General features: G+C 45.6%; 1 protein-coding gene across 3 annotated transcripts; it reads right to left on the bottom strand.

Moving 5' to 3' along the window:
* Positions 1-10,198: 10,198 nt before the first annotated feature.
* On the bottom strand, positions 10,199-16,595 carry LOC120372169. Of its 3 annotated transcripts, none has more exons than XM_039489014.1 (2): positions 16,525-16,595; positions 10,199-12,680 (listed from the first exon to the last, which is right to left on the bottom strand). In XM_039489014.1, the coding sequence occupies exon 2, from the start codon at positions 12,644-12,646 to the stop codon at positions 11,783-11,785; it is 864 nt and encodes a 287-aa protein (XP_039344948.1). In that variant the 5' UTR covers positions 12,647-12,680; positions 16,525-16,595; the 3' UTR covers positions 10,199-11,782. The 3 variants fall into 3 exon arrangements, with proteins under 3 accessions (XP_039344948.1, XP_039344949.1, XP_039344947.1); XM_039489015.1 differs by having other exon boundaries at positions 16,457-16,532; XM_039489013.1 differs by lacking the exon at positions 16,525-16,595 and adding an exon at positions 15,363-15,392.
* Between the last annotated feature and the right edge of the window lie 43 nt (positions 16,596-16,638).

The raw sequence follows: 16,638 nt of genomic DNA, 5'->3' as shown, positions 1-16,638 counted from the left end.
GCTGCTTATACCAGTTGGATGGTTGTCTTTACAAAAGAAAGACAGCTGGATGACACATGACACATATTTACAGGCTTGCTTGATTAGACTACATGTCAGCTTTTTAATAATTCTATTCATTTGATGGCAGTAAACTGTTTGGCAGTACCTGAAATTCTGACCTGCTCATATTGTCAGAATGAAGAGTGTAGTTTCCTGTTCCTCTTAGGAACAGAACCTGCAAAACCTTAAGCACATGCCTAACTTTCCAACCAATTTGAAATCAATACTCATGGGGGTAAAGTTATGCACATGTGTGATTGCAGGATCAGGAAATTAATTTTGAAATTATTAGTTGATACACTTCTGCAGTTTCCACCCAACCTTCAGTTTTTGTTTTGTCAGTGAACCCTTCTAATAATGGATGCTCAACACTTCAAATGCATTTGTATTTCAGCCCATGAGCAGGATGAGAGTGTTTTGAGGCTTGGCTCTGCCACAATTGCTTGTTACACACGCTGCACTCCAACTATTTAGGTGAGTATCCTTCCAACTTCTGTAACTGGAGTCTGTATCTTTTCTATGCGTAAAATCCTGAAAACCGTGTCTCCTGCAGAGGGGAGCCCCACACCAGCTTGTGGTTGGGAGCCAGGCCAGCATGGTATGAAGTGCAAAGTGACTACTAAGAGTGTTGGCTGGGCTCCTCACCCATGGAGCAGCAGGGCATGGTTTGGCATTTAAAATATGACAAGCACCAGTTTGCACAGGGGTTCTGTACAATAAGCAATATATTCACACTGGAAAATGAAACTTTTGTATACAACTGCTGCCTCAGGGATGCTGTATACTATGGGAAACAAACTTTATACTCCACCACCTAGCAGGAAAGGATCCTTTATTTCAGAATAAATGGGAGATCCTGTTCACCATGGTAAAGGTAAGGGTAGGTAAAGGTGGGCATTCCAAAGCCTTTGCGAAGATCTGCTCTATGTGTTTGGGTAACTATTAACTGATCAATGCCAGGTGAAACTTAGAAGCTACAGAATCATTCAGATTTCCAAATGGAATATCTCTGCACCTACGCCATTCAATGGTCAGCACTATTTTCCCTATGAAATATAATCTCTTCCTATAGTGTTCATTAGTGTCAACTGATTGCTAGCTGTAGATAGTTTTGGTTCTATATTAACCTTGATGAGACAAATTCAGAGATTTCAGCTTATACAAGGCAAAAGTAGCCCAACCCTCAGTATATTGGTGTTACTCACAATACCTCTCTTTGTTCTTGTAATGAACTAAGAGTCACCTCAGAATTTATGTACTTTCCAGGGCACCTGTTGTTTTCATCCAGAAACTCTCCTATGTAATTGTATCACCAGTGACCTGTCTCTTAATGTTTCTTCCTGTTCTCAGTGAAGTCATTGGAGTCTTGCCATTGACTTCAGCGAAGGTTGAATCAGGCCTGTATTGCATACAGCCTGTTGTGCTATAAGATGATGGCAGAGAAATTCAGTCTGAGCTGAAAATCTCAGCAGCCCATGTTGGCTCAAATAAACTGTTAAAATGAGAGCAGTAGACTGACATCACACATAGAGACATAATCTAGGAAGAAAAATAAAACTGTTGCTTACTGAGGGCTACAGATTATCACAGGATTGTAGAAAGCACTGTAATTCAGGGCTGAATATAGTCGCTTGCTTATGACTTCTCTTGCCCCTTCAACAATTGACATCTGTTTCCTTACCAACATTTTTTGTTCTTTTCCCATTCCCAGCTCTTCCTCACGCTGCTTTGATACTGTAAGGCTGCTCATCATGTGTGTGCTGAGTTGTTGGCCTCTTCTGAGGAGTAGAAAATATTGTAGGATGCAATTCAGTAACCTAAATGTATAAAGTAAATTGTCTTTTGACAAAGTTTGTAGGCCTAAAACATGACCCTTTAGTCTACCCACCTCACACCTGCTCCACAATCCCTCTGAGCCCTGTCCTTGGCTAAGGACTCAGTAGAATGTGTGTGAGTGCTCTCCACATCAGGAAGACTCCCAGAAAGTTTCTGGGAACAAGCCAGGCCCAGCTCCAGTTCTCTGGTGAAGGGCTTCAGGAAAAGGCTGTAGATGTTTATGGCAGCTCTGCTGATGAGAGCAATTTGACAGTGGTGCAGTCGCACCTCTAGAGTTAAGGCTGCATCCTGACTTCTGTTTAAAGGTTGCCCATTCAAAGTCCTCTAACATCAATGTTCAGTCAGATTCCTTTGCAAATTTGTGTGCCTCAGGAGAGTGCAGGGTGTAGGCTTCAGGCCGCAGATGTGGGGTAACTTGAGTGAGAGTGCTGCAGCAATATAAGCCCTGAAAAAAATGCATTTTCAAACAGTTTCTAGGTGGTTTTTATTTGTGCAGAGCTAGAGATCAAACAATTGATGTAGTGCAGGTCACAATGGGCTCACTCTGGACACATTTCCTCAGGGTAGTGCATAATACACACTAAACCTTTGGAAACCTACATTGAGAATGATTCAAGACAATGTGCATGCCCCAGTTAAAAAAAAAAGGCAGCCAGAGGGTTTCCATTCCTGTTTTATATGCTTTAAAGCTCAACTCTTGTCAGTTCTCTGACATCCAAATGGTTAACCAGATTGCTTCCAAATTTGGTGTGCCTCATGCAGGCAGGGGGCAGCGTTAGTGATCCAAAATCTGGGGCTGTTTGCCCAGAGTATTCCAAGTTATAGGCCCCTGCCAAAAATCAGTTCCCTTCTGCTCCCTTGTACTGTTAAACTGAGAGTTACAAATGACTAGATCAGTGGTTCTCAACCTATTTACCATTATGGGCCACATATGCAGCTCTCAAGTGTTATGTGGGCCATCCACACTATATATATTATACCTTTGTGGCCCTGAGGATGTCATATGGGCTACAAGCAGCCCACAGGTTGAGAACCACTGAATTAGATGAATCACAGAGTGCATAGAGATTGTTGGTTATGAACTTGCCCTTCAATTAACAGAACTAAGGATAAGTTTCTTACAAGCTCCCACCTAAGACATCCTCAGCCACGAAGACCGATGCAAAGAATTCATCTACAGTAGTTTCTCCGCAATGGCCTTATTGTCCTTGAGTGCTCCTTTGGCATCTTGATCAGCCAGTGGTCCCTTTGATTGTTTTAGGAAGTTTCCTGCTTGTGATGTACTTAATTTTTTGATATTTGGCTAGCTGTTCTTCAAATTGTTTTTTGGCCTTCCTAATTATATTTTTACTCTTTGTTTGCCAGAGTTTATGCTCCTTTCTATTTTCCTCACTAGGATTTAACTTCCACTTTTTAAAGGATGCCTTTTTGCCTCTCACTGCTTGTTTTACTTTCTTGTTTAGCCATGGTGGCACTTTTTTGGTTCTCTTACTGTGTTTTTTTTAATTTGGGGTATACGTTTAAGTTGAGCTTCTATTATGGTGTCTTTAAAAAGTTTCCATGCAACTTACAGGGATTTCACTTTTGGTGCTGTACCTTTTAATTTCTGTTTAACTAACTTCCTCATTTTTGTGTAGTCCCCCTTTCTGAAATTAAATAGGCTGCTGTGGTGTTTTCCCCATCACAAGGATGTTACATTTAATTATATTATGGTCACTATTACCAAGTGGTCCAGCTATATTCACCTCTTGGACCAAATCCTGTGCTCCACTTAGGACTAAATCAAGAATTGCCTCTCCTCTGGTGGGTTCCAGGACTAGCTGCTCCAAGAAGCAGTCATTTAAGGCGTCAAGAAACTTTATCTCTGCATCCTCTTCTGAGGTGACATGTACCCCATCAATATGGGGATAGTTGAAATCCCCCATTATTATTGAGGTTTTTCATTTAATAGCCTCTCTAATCTCCCTGAACATTTCACAGTCACTATCACCATCCTGGTCAGATGGTCAGTAATGTATCCCTACTGCTATATGCTTATTATTCAAGCATGGAATAATTCTATGGTACAGTTTGGTTCATTTAAGATTTTTACTTCATTTGATTCTACGCTTTCTTTCACATAAAGTGCCACACCCAACCAGCACGACCTGTTCTGTCCTTCTGATATATTTTGTACCCTGGTATTACCGTGTCCCATTGATTATCCTCATTCCACCAAGTTTCTGTGATGCCTATTATATCAATATTCTTATTTAATATAAGGCACTCTAGTTCACCCATCTTATTAGACTTCTAGCATAGGTATATAAACACTTAAACTTGTCACTTTTTAGCTGTCTGCCATTACATGATGTAATTGAATGGAACTTTTTTTCATTTAACTCTTTCTAATCAGATCTTACCTGTATTTTATCAGCTTTCATCCTTACCTCCTTACTAGGTCATAGAGAAACTCCATTAATAGATCCTCCCCTAAGAGATGTCTCTGTCTGAACCATGTGCTTCTCTGCACCTGTCGGCTTTCTCCCAGACCTTAGTTTAAAAACTGCTCAACGACCCTTTTAATTTTAAGTGCCAGCAATCTAGTTCCATTTTGTTTTAGGTGGAGCCCATCCTTCCTGCATAGGCTCCCCCTTTCCCAAAAGTTTCCCCAGTTCCTAATAAATCAAAACCCCTTCTCCCTACACCATTGTCTCATCCATGCATTGAGACCCTGCAGTTCTGCCAGTCTAACTGGCCCTGCACCTGGAACTGGAAGCATTTCAGAGAATGGAGGTCCTGGACTTCAATCTCTTACCTAGCAGCCTAAATTTGGCCTCCAGGACGTCTCTCCTATCCTTTCCTATGTCATTGGTACCTACATGTACCACAACCACTGGCTCCTCCCCAGCACTACACATAAGTCTATCTAGATGTCTCGAGAGAGCCACAACCTTCGCACCAGGCAGGCAAGTCACCATGCCGTTCTCCTGGTCATCACAAACCCACCTATCTATGTTTCTAATGATCGAATTGCACATTACTAATACCTGTCTCTTCCTAATAACTGGAGTTCCCTCCCCCAGAGAGAGATCCTCACTGTGAGAGGATACCACAACATCATCTGGAAGGAGGGTCCCAAATATGGGATCATTTTCCTCTGCTGCGGTTGGATGTTCTCCTTCCCTGAGACTTTCATTCTCCTCAACAGCACAGAGGCTGTCAGACCAGGGATGGGACTGTTCTACTGTGTCCCGGAAAGTCTCATCTATGTACCTCTGTCTCCCTTAGCTTCTCCAGTTCAGCCACTGTGGTCTCCAAAGCCCGTACATAGTATTTGAGGGCCAGGAACTCCTTGCACTGAATGATGGGCAGGAAATCATACATGCTGCACTGGGTGCAATAAACTGGATAGCCCCCACTCTGTTGCTGGACTTCTGCCTGAATTCTCTTTTTACTCCTGAAGCTTGTTGCTTTATTGCTGTTTTGTTTTTATCACAGGGTGTTTTTAGCTTTAAGGTTAAAGAATGTTAAATTTATCTAGACACTCCTCCCCACACACTTCCGCTCCTGTTTGCTAGCTCCTCTGGTCACTTAGGATCAGGCATTTTAAAGCCCTGGTCTTCCCGAGTAGCCTACCCCCTGGTTAAAGATTGATGAGTGCTAAAGAGCTTAGGGCATGGCTACACTTGCAGATGTAGAGTGCTGTGAGTTAAACCCACCTTCGGAGAGCGCATTAGGGAAAGCGCTGCAGTCTGTCCATACTGACAGCTGCAAAGCACACTGGCGTGGCCACATTTGTGGCACTTGCAGCAGCATTGGGAGCAGTGCATTATGGGCAGCTATCCCACAGAGCACCTCTTCCCACTGTGGCTTGTGGGAAGGGGGCATGGAGTGCGGGGCATTCTGGGTCCCGTCCCAATGCCCCGTGATGCATCAGTTCGCATCCCAGCATTCCCTTTGCTTCCATCCACATTTGGTACCATCTTTCAACGTTTTTTGTATTGCACACTGTCTTCCCTTTTGGTCTGCAGGAATGGAGCCCGAACTACTGAGGAGTATGCTGACAAGTCTTGCCAGCACATCACGTTTGGCAGTCGAGTTTTTCCTTATGATCCAAAGTGACAGTGAGTGCCGACAATATCAACTCGAGTAACACATATGACACGAGTTTGCTTGTGGCATTCACGGGCATGCTCACCACAGCGGAACACCGCTTTTGGGCTTGGGAAACAAGCACTGAGTGGTGGGATCACATTGTCATGCAAGTCTGGAATGACGAGCAGTGGCTGCAGAACTTTCGGATGAGAAAAGCCACTTTCATGGGACTGTGTGAGGAGCTCGCCCCCACCTGTAGCACAAGAACACGAGATTGAGAGCTGCCCTGACAATGGAGAAGTAGGCGGCTATTGCAATCTGGAAGCCAACGAAGCTACGATCCCTTGTTGCGGGTGGTTTTATTTTGTCATCAGGAGAGCTTTCTCTAGGCAACAAAGAGCAGCTACACTGCGTACCTTACAACAATGCGGTTGTAGCAGCACAGCCGCGCCATTGTAAGGTACATAGTGTAGACATAGCGTTAGGCACCCCCACTTTCCCAGTTCCCAGGGCTTGGAGCCCTAGGAACCCAGTTCCTAGGGCTCAAGGTGTAATCTTTTGTGGGCTTGCAGGGCCTTTTACCAGTGAAAGTCTTAGAAGTTAAGTATATTACTGTGTATTTATTAACAGTTACCAAAACACAATACACTTGCTAAGCATACAATGCTCAACACTCCCAATAAGGCAGACAAACTTTTCTTGGTGGCTAGTTAAGATTAGCTCGTTCTGGACTTAAGCTTCTGCACAGTATGATTGGCAGGATGTTGAGGTCTGGCGACTCTGATCTTGGGCTGTGTCCTGGAGTTAGGTTCCAAAGAACTTCCTTTTGGACCCATTTATATAGTTAACACCTGGGTCCTACTTAACCAATCATTTTAAACTGAAGTACTACAAAACTGTATTTTTCACCAATCCTAGCCCATTATGAAACAATTCTTTAACCAATCAGACCCCACCACCTTAGTTGATTTAAATTTTGACAAAAACAAAATTAAAGAACAGACAGTGATAACTATAGGTAAACAAATGAAAGTATTAGAAATTAAAGAACATACAAAAGCAATCAATGGTATCTTTTCAACCAAAACTTCTGGGAAGTGGTTTTGCCAAACAGTGTTACCTTGCAAAGTTCTGTTTACACATTTTAAGATTTGTCTGTTTGGTCACTATTATAAAAAGGTAATAATTGGAGATATACCAATCTCCTAGAACTGGAAGGGACCTTGAAAGGTCATCTAGTCCAGCCCCTGCCTTCACTAGCAGGACCAATTTTTGCTCCAGATCCCTAAGTGGCCTCCTCAAGGATTGAACTCACAACCCTGGGTTTAGCAGGCCAATGCTCAAACCACTCAAATCCCTCCCCCTATTGGCGCTATTAGGGCAGAAATGCTTCTTAACAACCCATTATATTATATTCTTTTGGTGCAGTTTAGATGGGACATCATGTGACTCCCTGCTTCTTAGCTCATGGCTGCTGCTGCTTACTGCAGAAAGCCCTTCACTTGCAACAATCACTCTATAGCTGACCTCTAAGTTCTCATATCAAAGGAAACCTGCAAAACCCCTTGAATAGATGAGCCTGGGAGCTTAAATTCATAACTTAGCTAGACACTAAAAATCATGGACACTTTGTAACCCACTAACCCTCTTTTGTCCTATGACTGCGGAGGTGTTAACTGCACACTTCACTTTGAATAGTCTCTTTGCAATGTGTTTACTCCTTGTCTGCTCCACTGAAGGCAAGTCTACACTTAAAAGGCTGCATTGGTGCAGCTACACCACTGTAGTGCTTTAATGAAGACACTCTAAGCCAGTGGTTTTCCAAACATTTTTTCTAGCAATCCAATTGAAGAAAACTGTTGATGCCCACGACCCAAGAGAGCTGGGGATAAGGGGTAAGAGGGGCTCAGGGCTGGGGCAGAGGATTGGGGCACAGGCTTACCTCGGGTGGCAGTGCAGCGGGGGTGCTAAGGCAGGCTTTCTGCCTGTCCTGGCACCATGCAGACCATGCTGCACCCTGGAAGTGGCCAACAGCAGGTCCAGCTTCTGGGCAGAGGTGCGCAAGCGGATCTGTGCGGCTCTTGCCCGCAGGCATTGGCGCCCTGCCCCCCCGCCCCAGCTCTGGTGCTTGGGGCGGGAGCAGTGCACAGAGCCCCGTAACCCAACTGCAAAGGAGCTGGACCTGCTGCCGGCCACTTCTGGGGTGCAGCGTGGTGTCAGAGCAGGTAGGGACTAACCTGCCTTAGCCGGGCAGCACCGCTGATGGGACTTTTAACAGCCCGGTCGGCGGTGCTAACCAGAGCCGCCGTGACCCAGTGCCTTACATTCCGTGACTCAGTACTGGGTCATTGCCCACAGTATGAAAACCACTGCTCTAAGCTAACAGGAGAGATCCATCTCCACACCGACATAATGCTGTCTACATGGGGGGTTAAGTTGGTATTACTATGTTGCTCGGGGGTATGAAAATGTGGATTTTCACACCCCTGAGCAACATAGTTATACAGATAAAGGTCTGTAGTGTAGACCAGACCTGCGTACCTTTGCCTGACCTGAAGAAGAGCTCTGTATAAGAGCAAAAGCTTGTCTCTTTCACTAACAGAAGCTGGTCCAATAAACAATATTACCTCACCCACCTTGTCCCTCTAATATGCTGGGACCAACATGGCAACAGCAACACTGCAAATGGTAACTAATTGACATATATGAGAATTATTGTGACATAAGTGGGTAATAAACCAATTAGCAGTGGGAACCCTCAAGAGAAGTCGGGTTAAAAATACAGATAAGGAAAAGATGTGAAAACCATTCGAAATACGCGCAAGATAAAGTGGGTGTTAGCATAACACAACAGGCACGAGTGTTCAGAGATGCCATGATAAACACATACTGACTCTTGGGTATCTCCACAAAGGATGGTGTAAGGCAGGGATTCACAACCTTTGGCACACGGCTTGCCAGAGTAAGCACCCTGGCGGGCTGGGCCCATTTGTTTAACTGCCACATCCGCAGGTTTGGCTGATTGCGGCTCCCACTGGCCACGGCTCGCCGTCCCAGGACAACGGGGGCTGCAGGAAGTGGCACAGGCCGAGGGATGTGCTGGCCGCTGCTTCCCGCCGGTGGGAGCCATGATCGGCCAAACCCACGGATGCGGCAGGTAAACAAACCAGCCAGGCCCGCTAGGGTGCTTACCCTGGCGAGCCACGTGCCAAAGGTTGCCGATCCCTGGTGTAAGTAATGCAAGCGCTGGACATCTGGCAGTATCTTCCTATTTTTTGCTCTATTGCAGTGTGTGTATTTTAGAGGGCTGGACCACATGATTTATGAGGCGAGGCTGAGGGAACTGGGATTTAGTCTACAGAAGAGAACGAGGGGATTTGATAGCTGCTTTCAACTACCTGAAAGGGGGTTCCAAAAAGGATGGATCTAGACTGTTCTCAGTGATACCAGATGACAGAACAAGGAGTAATGGTCTCAAATTGCAGTGGGGGAGGTTTAGGCTGGATATTAGAAAAATCTTTTTCACTAGGAGGGTGTGAAGCACTGGAATGGGTTACCTAGGGAGGTGGTGGAATCTCCTTCCTTAGAGGTTTTTAAGGTCAGGCTTGACAAAGCCCTGGCTGGGATGATTTAGTTGGGGAGTGGTCCCGCTTTGAGCAGGGGGTTGGAGTAGATGACCTCCTGAGATCCCTTCCAACCCTCATATTCTATGTTTCTATGATTTTTGCCTGGCTAGCTAATAAAATTAGTATGTAATCAAAGAGTAGTGTGATGTCCCTGCTGTGTATTTTGGGATCCTCATTCTGATGACAAGTTCTCTACAGTAGCTGATCTTGGGGCTGACCCCTACCAGACCACTATATTTTAAATCTGGGGAGATTAACAGATTAAGCTACATACTACCAAGGAAACTGGAGACCTCCAAATTAAGACTGTACGCCTTTCTGTAAGATACACTTTAGTCAAGTTATTGGGCTCTGTAACCAAGTGAAATTTAATGGCCTGTGATTTACAAGGGGTTAGACTAGATCAGGGATCGGCAACCTTTAGCATGTGGCTCGCCAGGGGAAAACACCTTAGCAGCCGGGCTGTTTGTTTACCTGCCGCTCCCTCGGCCTGTGCCGTTTCCCACAGCCCCCATTGGCCTGGGACAGCAAACTGCAGCCAGTGGGAGCCATTGTCAGCCGAACCTGAGGATGCAGCAGGTAAACAAACCAGCCTGACCCTCCAGGGGTCTTCCCCTGGCGAGCTGCGTGCCAAAGGTTGCCGTTCCCTGGACTAGATGATCTAATGGTCCCTTCTAGCCTTAACCTCTACGAACTGGGAATATTATCAAAGCACTATTCAACAGTGTTAAAAACCATATTCAAACCACACTGGGTTTCTGTTTAATACGTTTCAGTTTACATCACTTGCTGTATTTGTAGTGTGAAGTGGGTTTTACAGCAGGGATTGAAAATCATACTGTTCCAAGATCTAAGACTGGCCAAATTCGGTCCCAGACCAGTGCTCAAGCAGTGCTGCTGCTGTGAGTGCCCAGTGACTGGTTTAAGGTCTAATATATCTCAGGTCTTGAAGGCAAGAAAGTTGAAATGTGACACGCAAATCATTAAATTCAATTTCCTTTTAAACTTTGTTAATGATCTTTACTGCACTGAGTTTGGTTAATATTTTGGAATAAATCCTCAAGGGACCTCAGTTATTTATGTGAAAGTTAACTGAGTAACCAATAAGAGACTAAGTATATTATTCAGAGAGGCAGACAGTTACATCCTTTGAGGGAGAGAGATAATGTAGCTACATATACTTGAGCCTGAGAGGCAAGGCCATTGCCTCCTTCACAATACCAGCAGTTCTTCTTTATTCTATATGAATTTGAAATGCAACATTAAAACTACTAATTTAAGTAAGTACTCACTGGGAGTGGGATTTCAAAGCAGTCAAAGGACAAAGGTAATTAGCTAGTTTTACTATTAGTCCCGATTCTAAAAGGTGCCAAACATCCTCAATTCCCACTGAAATTAATGGGAGTTGTGACTGCTCAGCATCTGCACTTTAAATTAGCTTTATCAACAATATTGTATTACTTCCCAGTAGTCAACTAGAATCCTGTTGACACTATTGGCCCACCATTGCTATCACCATGAATTTTCAGATTTAAATAGCTGAAATCATGAAATGTACTATTTAAAAAATCCTATTACTGTGAAATTGACCCAAATGGACCATGAATTTGGTAGGGCCCTAGACATAGTCGTTTTTTGCACTGTTTTTTAAAAATGGTCATGCAAAAATCAAAGTTGGGAGGTTTTCTGTTTATGAATCAGATCACTTCTGAGAATGGAAACGACTCTTCCATTCCTTGTTCTGTTTGCAACGCGATTACGTTATCTCTGTGGACAACAGAGAATCGTGCTAAAACTTTAGCCTTTCACTTCTGGAAATGAAGATTTTATATATTGTCTTAGATGACAAGTGAAAGTATTTGGTACTCTTAACTGTATCCTTAGTGAACATTCATCCAAAAAAGTCTAGTACAGACAGGGCCTTAGATGAAGAGACTTGTACTGCTACATAACCTCCAGATCATCTATCTCTAAGCCTTCATATCATTAGTTAATGACTGCTTTTTCCTTTGGAGTTCATAATCTTTTACAGTTTCTGCCAATCTCATTACTTCAATGCTCTTCCCTCCAAGGTGGATGTTTCTGAATGTTGTTAGAGTATCTACATCAGTGACTTCCAAATGATCATGCTATTTCAAGATCTCCTAAACATCTTGTTGCTAACTTCTACTACAGTAGCTTCAGCTTGAGACCGATGTGTACTAGGAGTTTTTAAACTTGTCAACAGTCTCATAGAACCCAGGCCTAACTTTCCTGATGCTCATACGTATACGTTGACATTCAAGAGGCATACTATCACCAGCTGATGTTGATGAGCTGGCAGTCCACGTAGAATATGGACGCTTTCTTTTCCTCTTAGATGAAAAATCTGGAACACCTTCATCCTCCTCCTCTTCTACAACATATGATTTATTTACACTCATACTGTCATCTGACTTCTCATCAGTTTTGTAAGTCTCTTCTTTGACTTCACTTGTCTCTTTTTTTTCTGCAATTTTTCTCAAGTGCTCCAGGCACTGTAGTTTTCTTCTTTCTATCATCTTAATTTCTTTCTTGTCCATGAAATCTTTATGGTACATTTTTCTCTCACTTCTTTGGTTTTCAAGAAATTTCCACTCAACGTCTGTCATTTTTATACCACTGTATTGTTCCAGCTCATTTCTTATCACGGTGTCTGTACAAAATATGTCAAAGAGCTGTTCTGAACTCCTGTTGAATATGTCTGCCTTCTCTGTAAATGACTGATTTTGTCTCTGCTTTCTGGTTTGATAGAGTTTTGTGAATTCCTCATACATTTTGAGAATATTCTTCTTTATATTTTCTGTTGCTATGGTGTGTAAGTTGCAAAACAACCAGTGTTCCTGCAGAAGTTCAGCAAGCAATTGGGCTGCATCTTCTTTTGACCGTTGTGCTTGCCCAGCTCTTTTGGGTTGCAACAGATACAACATGTTCTGAATGACATCCTTATTTGTAGGCAGAATTCCTTGGGAAAATTCTGATGACTCTACATAGTCAACGTTTCCAAGAGTTTTCTTTGCTTTAGACCCCGTATCCAACGATTCCATCACTACTTTCTTATCGTCTTGTAATTTCGACAACCTGAAAGTAAGATGAAACTCAAAATTAGAATTTTTGCAGCAAGAACAAACATCAGAACAGTCTGAGAAAAGGACAAAGTTTACATGAAAAAAGACATTCTAAGATATTATAGAATACGCAAATACTGTTGGATATCTGCTCCCTTAGATCAGTCCATCTAGATGTCTGCACAATGAAACTGTCCTGCTGATCTGTTTAACTTCTTTATATAAACGTTAATATTTATTATCGGTTAGTTTTGTCACTTTTTGGACTGAATTTCTTAAACATTAGCTTTTCAATATTACAAATGCTCAATCCATTGTGCTTTAACTTTTGAAACACAAAGAAAGAGTGTATCCACACTAGCCACTCTGAAACAGTCTAAGCTTTACCCTGCATCCACACTAGGGCTGCCTTAAACTGATGCAGGTGTAGTGGATGGGCTGTCATCTCAAAGAAGATCCAATCTCCTCACCCCACCCTTTAAAATGCATCCTGGCCGCATCATGCAACAACTGCCCCTAATGTATCCAATCCCCCATACAGCTCAAAATACCCACAGGATCTGGTGCGGAACACTCTAAAGTGACACTGTTGAATCCTTTGCAAAAAATTATTCATTGTCATCAAAAGATGATGTTGCCCTGTTGGACCTGAACTGCTCTGACAAAGCAGAGCCCTAATGAGAGATGGTTGGCACTTCCTTTTGGCCCTGGGGGGCCCAATGGAGGGGGATGAGGCTGCTGTCAATAGAATCCAAGCATCTGCATTATTTGGTTCATCAGGTATAAATCATGATTTGGCACCTGTACTAGCAGCTGGTGAGCCACAGTTGGCTCAGTTTGGGACATCTGGTGGCCAGGACAAGGGGTATGACAGAAGTGGGGGCAGGGCATTTCAGAGATGAGGATGGGGTGGTTCATGGGCAGAGGGGAACATTTAACAGGAGGCCATTGCTAGGAGGGGGACCCCAAAGGGAAATGTGTCAGAGTTCACAGTTAGCTTAGAATGTGTCTATGCAGGAACCATTAGCTGAGCATTTGGAGGGAGTAATCATGAGTGGGGCACCATTTCTGAGGAGAGGACTCTGAGGAAGTAGCGGTTTGAAAGGGGACTCTTAGCTGGCAAACTGAGGTGGTCCACTGGCTGTGAGCTCTAAGCTGTGTCAGTCAGTAATGCACAATTGTGCCAATGTACACACTGGATTGATCTCCAATTGACTGAAGTATTATCCCTAAAAATTTCAGACAGAGTGAGCACTAATTGTTACCTAACACTGCTTGAAGCACCTTGTGTCCATGTACAAAAGTGCTTTTCATCTGATTAAGGGGGCACAATCTACATTAACCCTGGTACATTTTTCTAAAGGTGACAAAACCTGTGTATGGGATAGGGTTGCCAGTTTTCTACTCACACAAAACCAAACAGCCTTGCCCCACCCCCTACCCCGCCCCTCCTCCAAGGCTTCACTCCTGCTCACTCCATCCCCCCTCCCTTGGTCGCTCACTCTCCCTACCCTCACTCACTGGCTCATTTTCACTGGGCTGGGTCAGGGGGTTGGGGTGTGGGAGGGGGTGAGGGCGCCATCTGAGGATGCAGGCTCCAGGGTGGGGCCGGGGGTGAGGGATTTGGAGTGCAGGAAGGGGGTCCAGGCTGGTGAGGGAGGGATCCACGGGGTTCAGAATATGGGAGGGGGCTCTGGGCTGAGGCAGGGGGTTGGAGTGTGGAAGGAGATATGGGCTCTGGGCTGAGGGTGCAGGTTCCGGGGTGGGGCCAGAAATGAGGGGTTCAGGGTGTGAGAGGGGGCTCCGGGCTGGAGTGCAGTGGGGGTGAGGGCTCTGTCTGGGGGTGTGGGCTCTAGTGTGGGGCTGAGGATTTAGGGTGCAGGTCATAGACTTTAAGGTCAGAAGGGACCATTATGATAATCTAGTCTGACCTCCTGCACAACGCAGGCCACAGAATCTAACCCACCCACTCCCGCGACAAACCTCTAACCTATGTTTGAGCCACTGAAGTCCTCAAATCATGGCTTAAAGACTTCAAAGTGCAGAGAATTATCCAACAAGTGACCCATGTCCCACGCTGCAGAGGAAGGCGAAAAACCCCCAGGGCCTCTGCCAATTTGCCCTGGAGGAAAATTCCGTCCCAACCCCAAATATGGCAATCAGTTAAACCCTGAGCACGTGGGCAAGACTCACCAGCCAGACGCTCAGCAAAGAATTCTCTGTAGTAACTCAGATCCCACCCCATCTAACATCCCATCACAAGCCATTGGGCATAGTTACCGCTAATAGTCAAAGGGCAATTAATTGCCAAAATTAGGCTATCCCATCATACCATCCCTTCCATAAACTTATCAAGCTTAATCTTGAAGCCAGATAGGTCTTTTGCCCCCACTACTCCCCTTGGAAGGCTGTTCCAGAACTTCACTCCTCTAATAGTTAGAAACCTTTGTCTAATTTCAAGTCTAAACTTCCTGATGGCCAGTTTATATCCATTTGTTCTTGTGTCAACATTGGTGCTTAACTTAAATAACTCCTCTCCCTCCCTGGTATTTATCCCTCTGATATATTTATAAAGAACAATCATATCTCCCCTCAGCCTTCTTCTGGTTAGGCTAAACAAGCCAAGCTCTTTGAGTCTCCTTTCATAAGAAAGGTTTTCCATTCCTTGGATCATCCTAGTAGCCCTTCTCTGTACCTGTTCCAGTTTGAATTCATCCTTCTTAAACACGGGAGACCAGAACAGCACACAGTATTCCAGATGAGGTCTCACCAATGCCAGGTGGGAGCTCCGGGCTGGGATCGAGGGCAGGAAGGGGATCAGGGCTGGGCAGGGATGCAGGGGGGTCAGGAGTACAGGGTCTGGCCAGCGCTTACCTCAGGCAGCTCCCAGAAGCAACAGCACGTTCCCCCTCCGGCTCCTATGCGGAGGCATGACCAGGCAGCTCTGTGCATTGCCCCAACCACAGGCGCCGCCCCCGCAGCTCCCATTGGTCATGGTTCCCAGCTGGGAACTGGCACTTGGGCAATGCACGGAGCCCGTTGGCTACCCCTATGTCTAGGAGCCAGAGAGGGAACATGCCGCTGCTTCTGGGAGCCGCACAGAGCTGCAGCAGGCAGGGACCCTGCCTTAGCTCTGCTGCGCCGCTGACTGGACTTTTAACAGCCCAGTCGGCAGGGTCCCTTTTCAACCAGGCATTTCGGTTGAAAACCAGACACCTAGCAACCCTAGTGTGGGGGCTGGGAGGGAAGAGAGAAAGGGTCAGCTGCCCTGCGGTTGGTGGAACGAGGAGTGTAAATAGGACCCCCCTCGCTACACAAACATTATTAGCAACTACTGCAAGTTTAGTACAAGTTTTGTGCTTTTTGAAGTCCATAAAGCCCCACCCCCTGGACTCTGGTGATTCCAGGAGAACCTGCGTTCGTTACACACCAAGAACCGTTGTAGAGTGCAACATGCAGAGAAAATCTGCCAGGGGGGAAACAAACCCATTTGTTACTAACATCCATCTCCTGACCTCAGACACCTGGGAACTGGCCCTACGGGAGATAGGTCAGTCGGGGGGGGGGGGGGGAGGAGAAAGGCCCAGGGCCCCTGGAGGCGGGACTCAGGGCAGCCCCATGCCCCTGCCACCCAAAACCTGCCCAGCGCGGCCCTGACACCTCCCCCGCGGCTGCTCAGCCCGGACCCCGGAGGACGCTGGGGGCTCGAACTGTCACAGCCCCCGAAGTTCCTAGGCCCGAGCCGCGCGTCCCCGACCCACCCCAGTCCAGCCCCTCGGCGGATCTCACCGCCATCTTGGAGGGGGCCCTGTGGAGTTTGCGCAGCTCCGGGGAGAGAGGGCCGAGAGCAGCGTTACCTGCGCCATCTTGGAGATGGGCAGCGCGTCCTTCCGGGAGTTCCGTCCTCCAGCCGGCCTAGCCTGGCCGCTCTGTGGCCTACACCGGAACTGCCTCTCTTGCTGCGTCTCCGC

The sequence above is a fragment of the Mauremys reevesii genome, linkage group 9 (assembly GCF_016161935.1).
Source record: "Mauremys reevesii isolate NIE-2019 linkage group 9, ASM1616193v1, whole genome shotgun sequence".
NCBI classification, from domain to species: Eukaryota; Metazoa; Chordata; order Testudines; family Geoemydidae; genus Mauremys; species Mauremys reevesii.
Note: the sequence above shows the minus strand (reverse complement) of the source record. Positions and strands in the feature narration are given on the sequence as shown.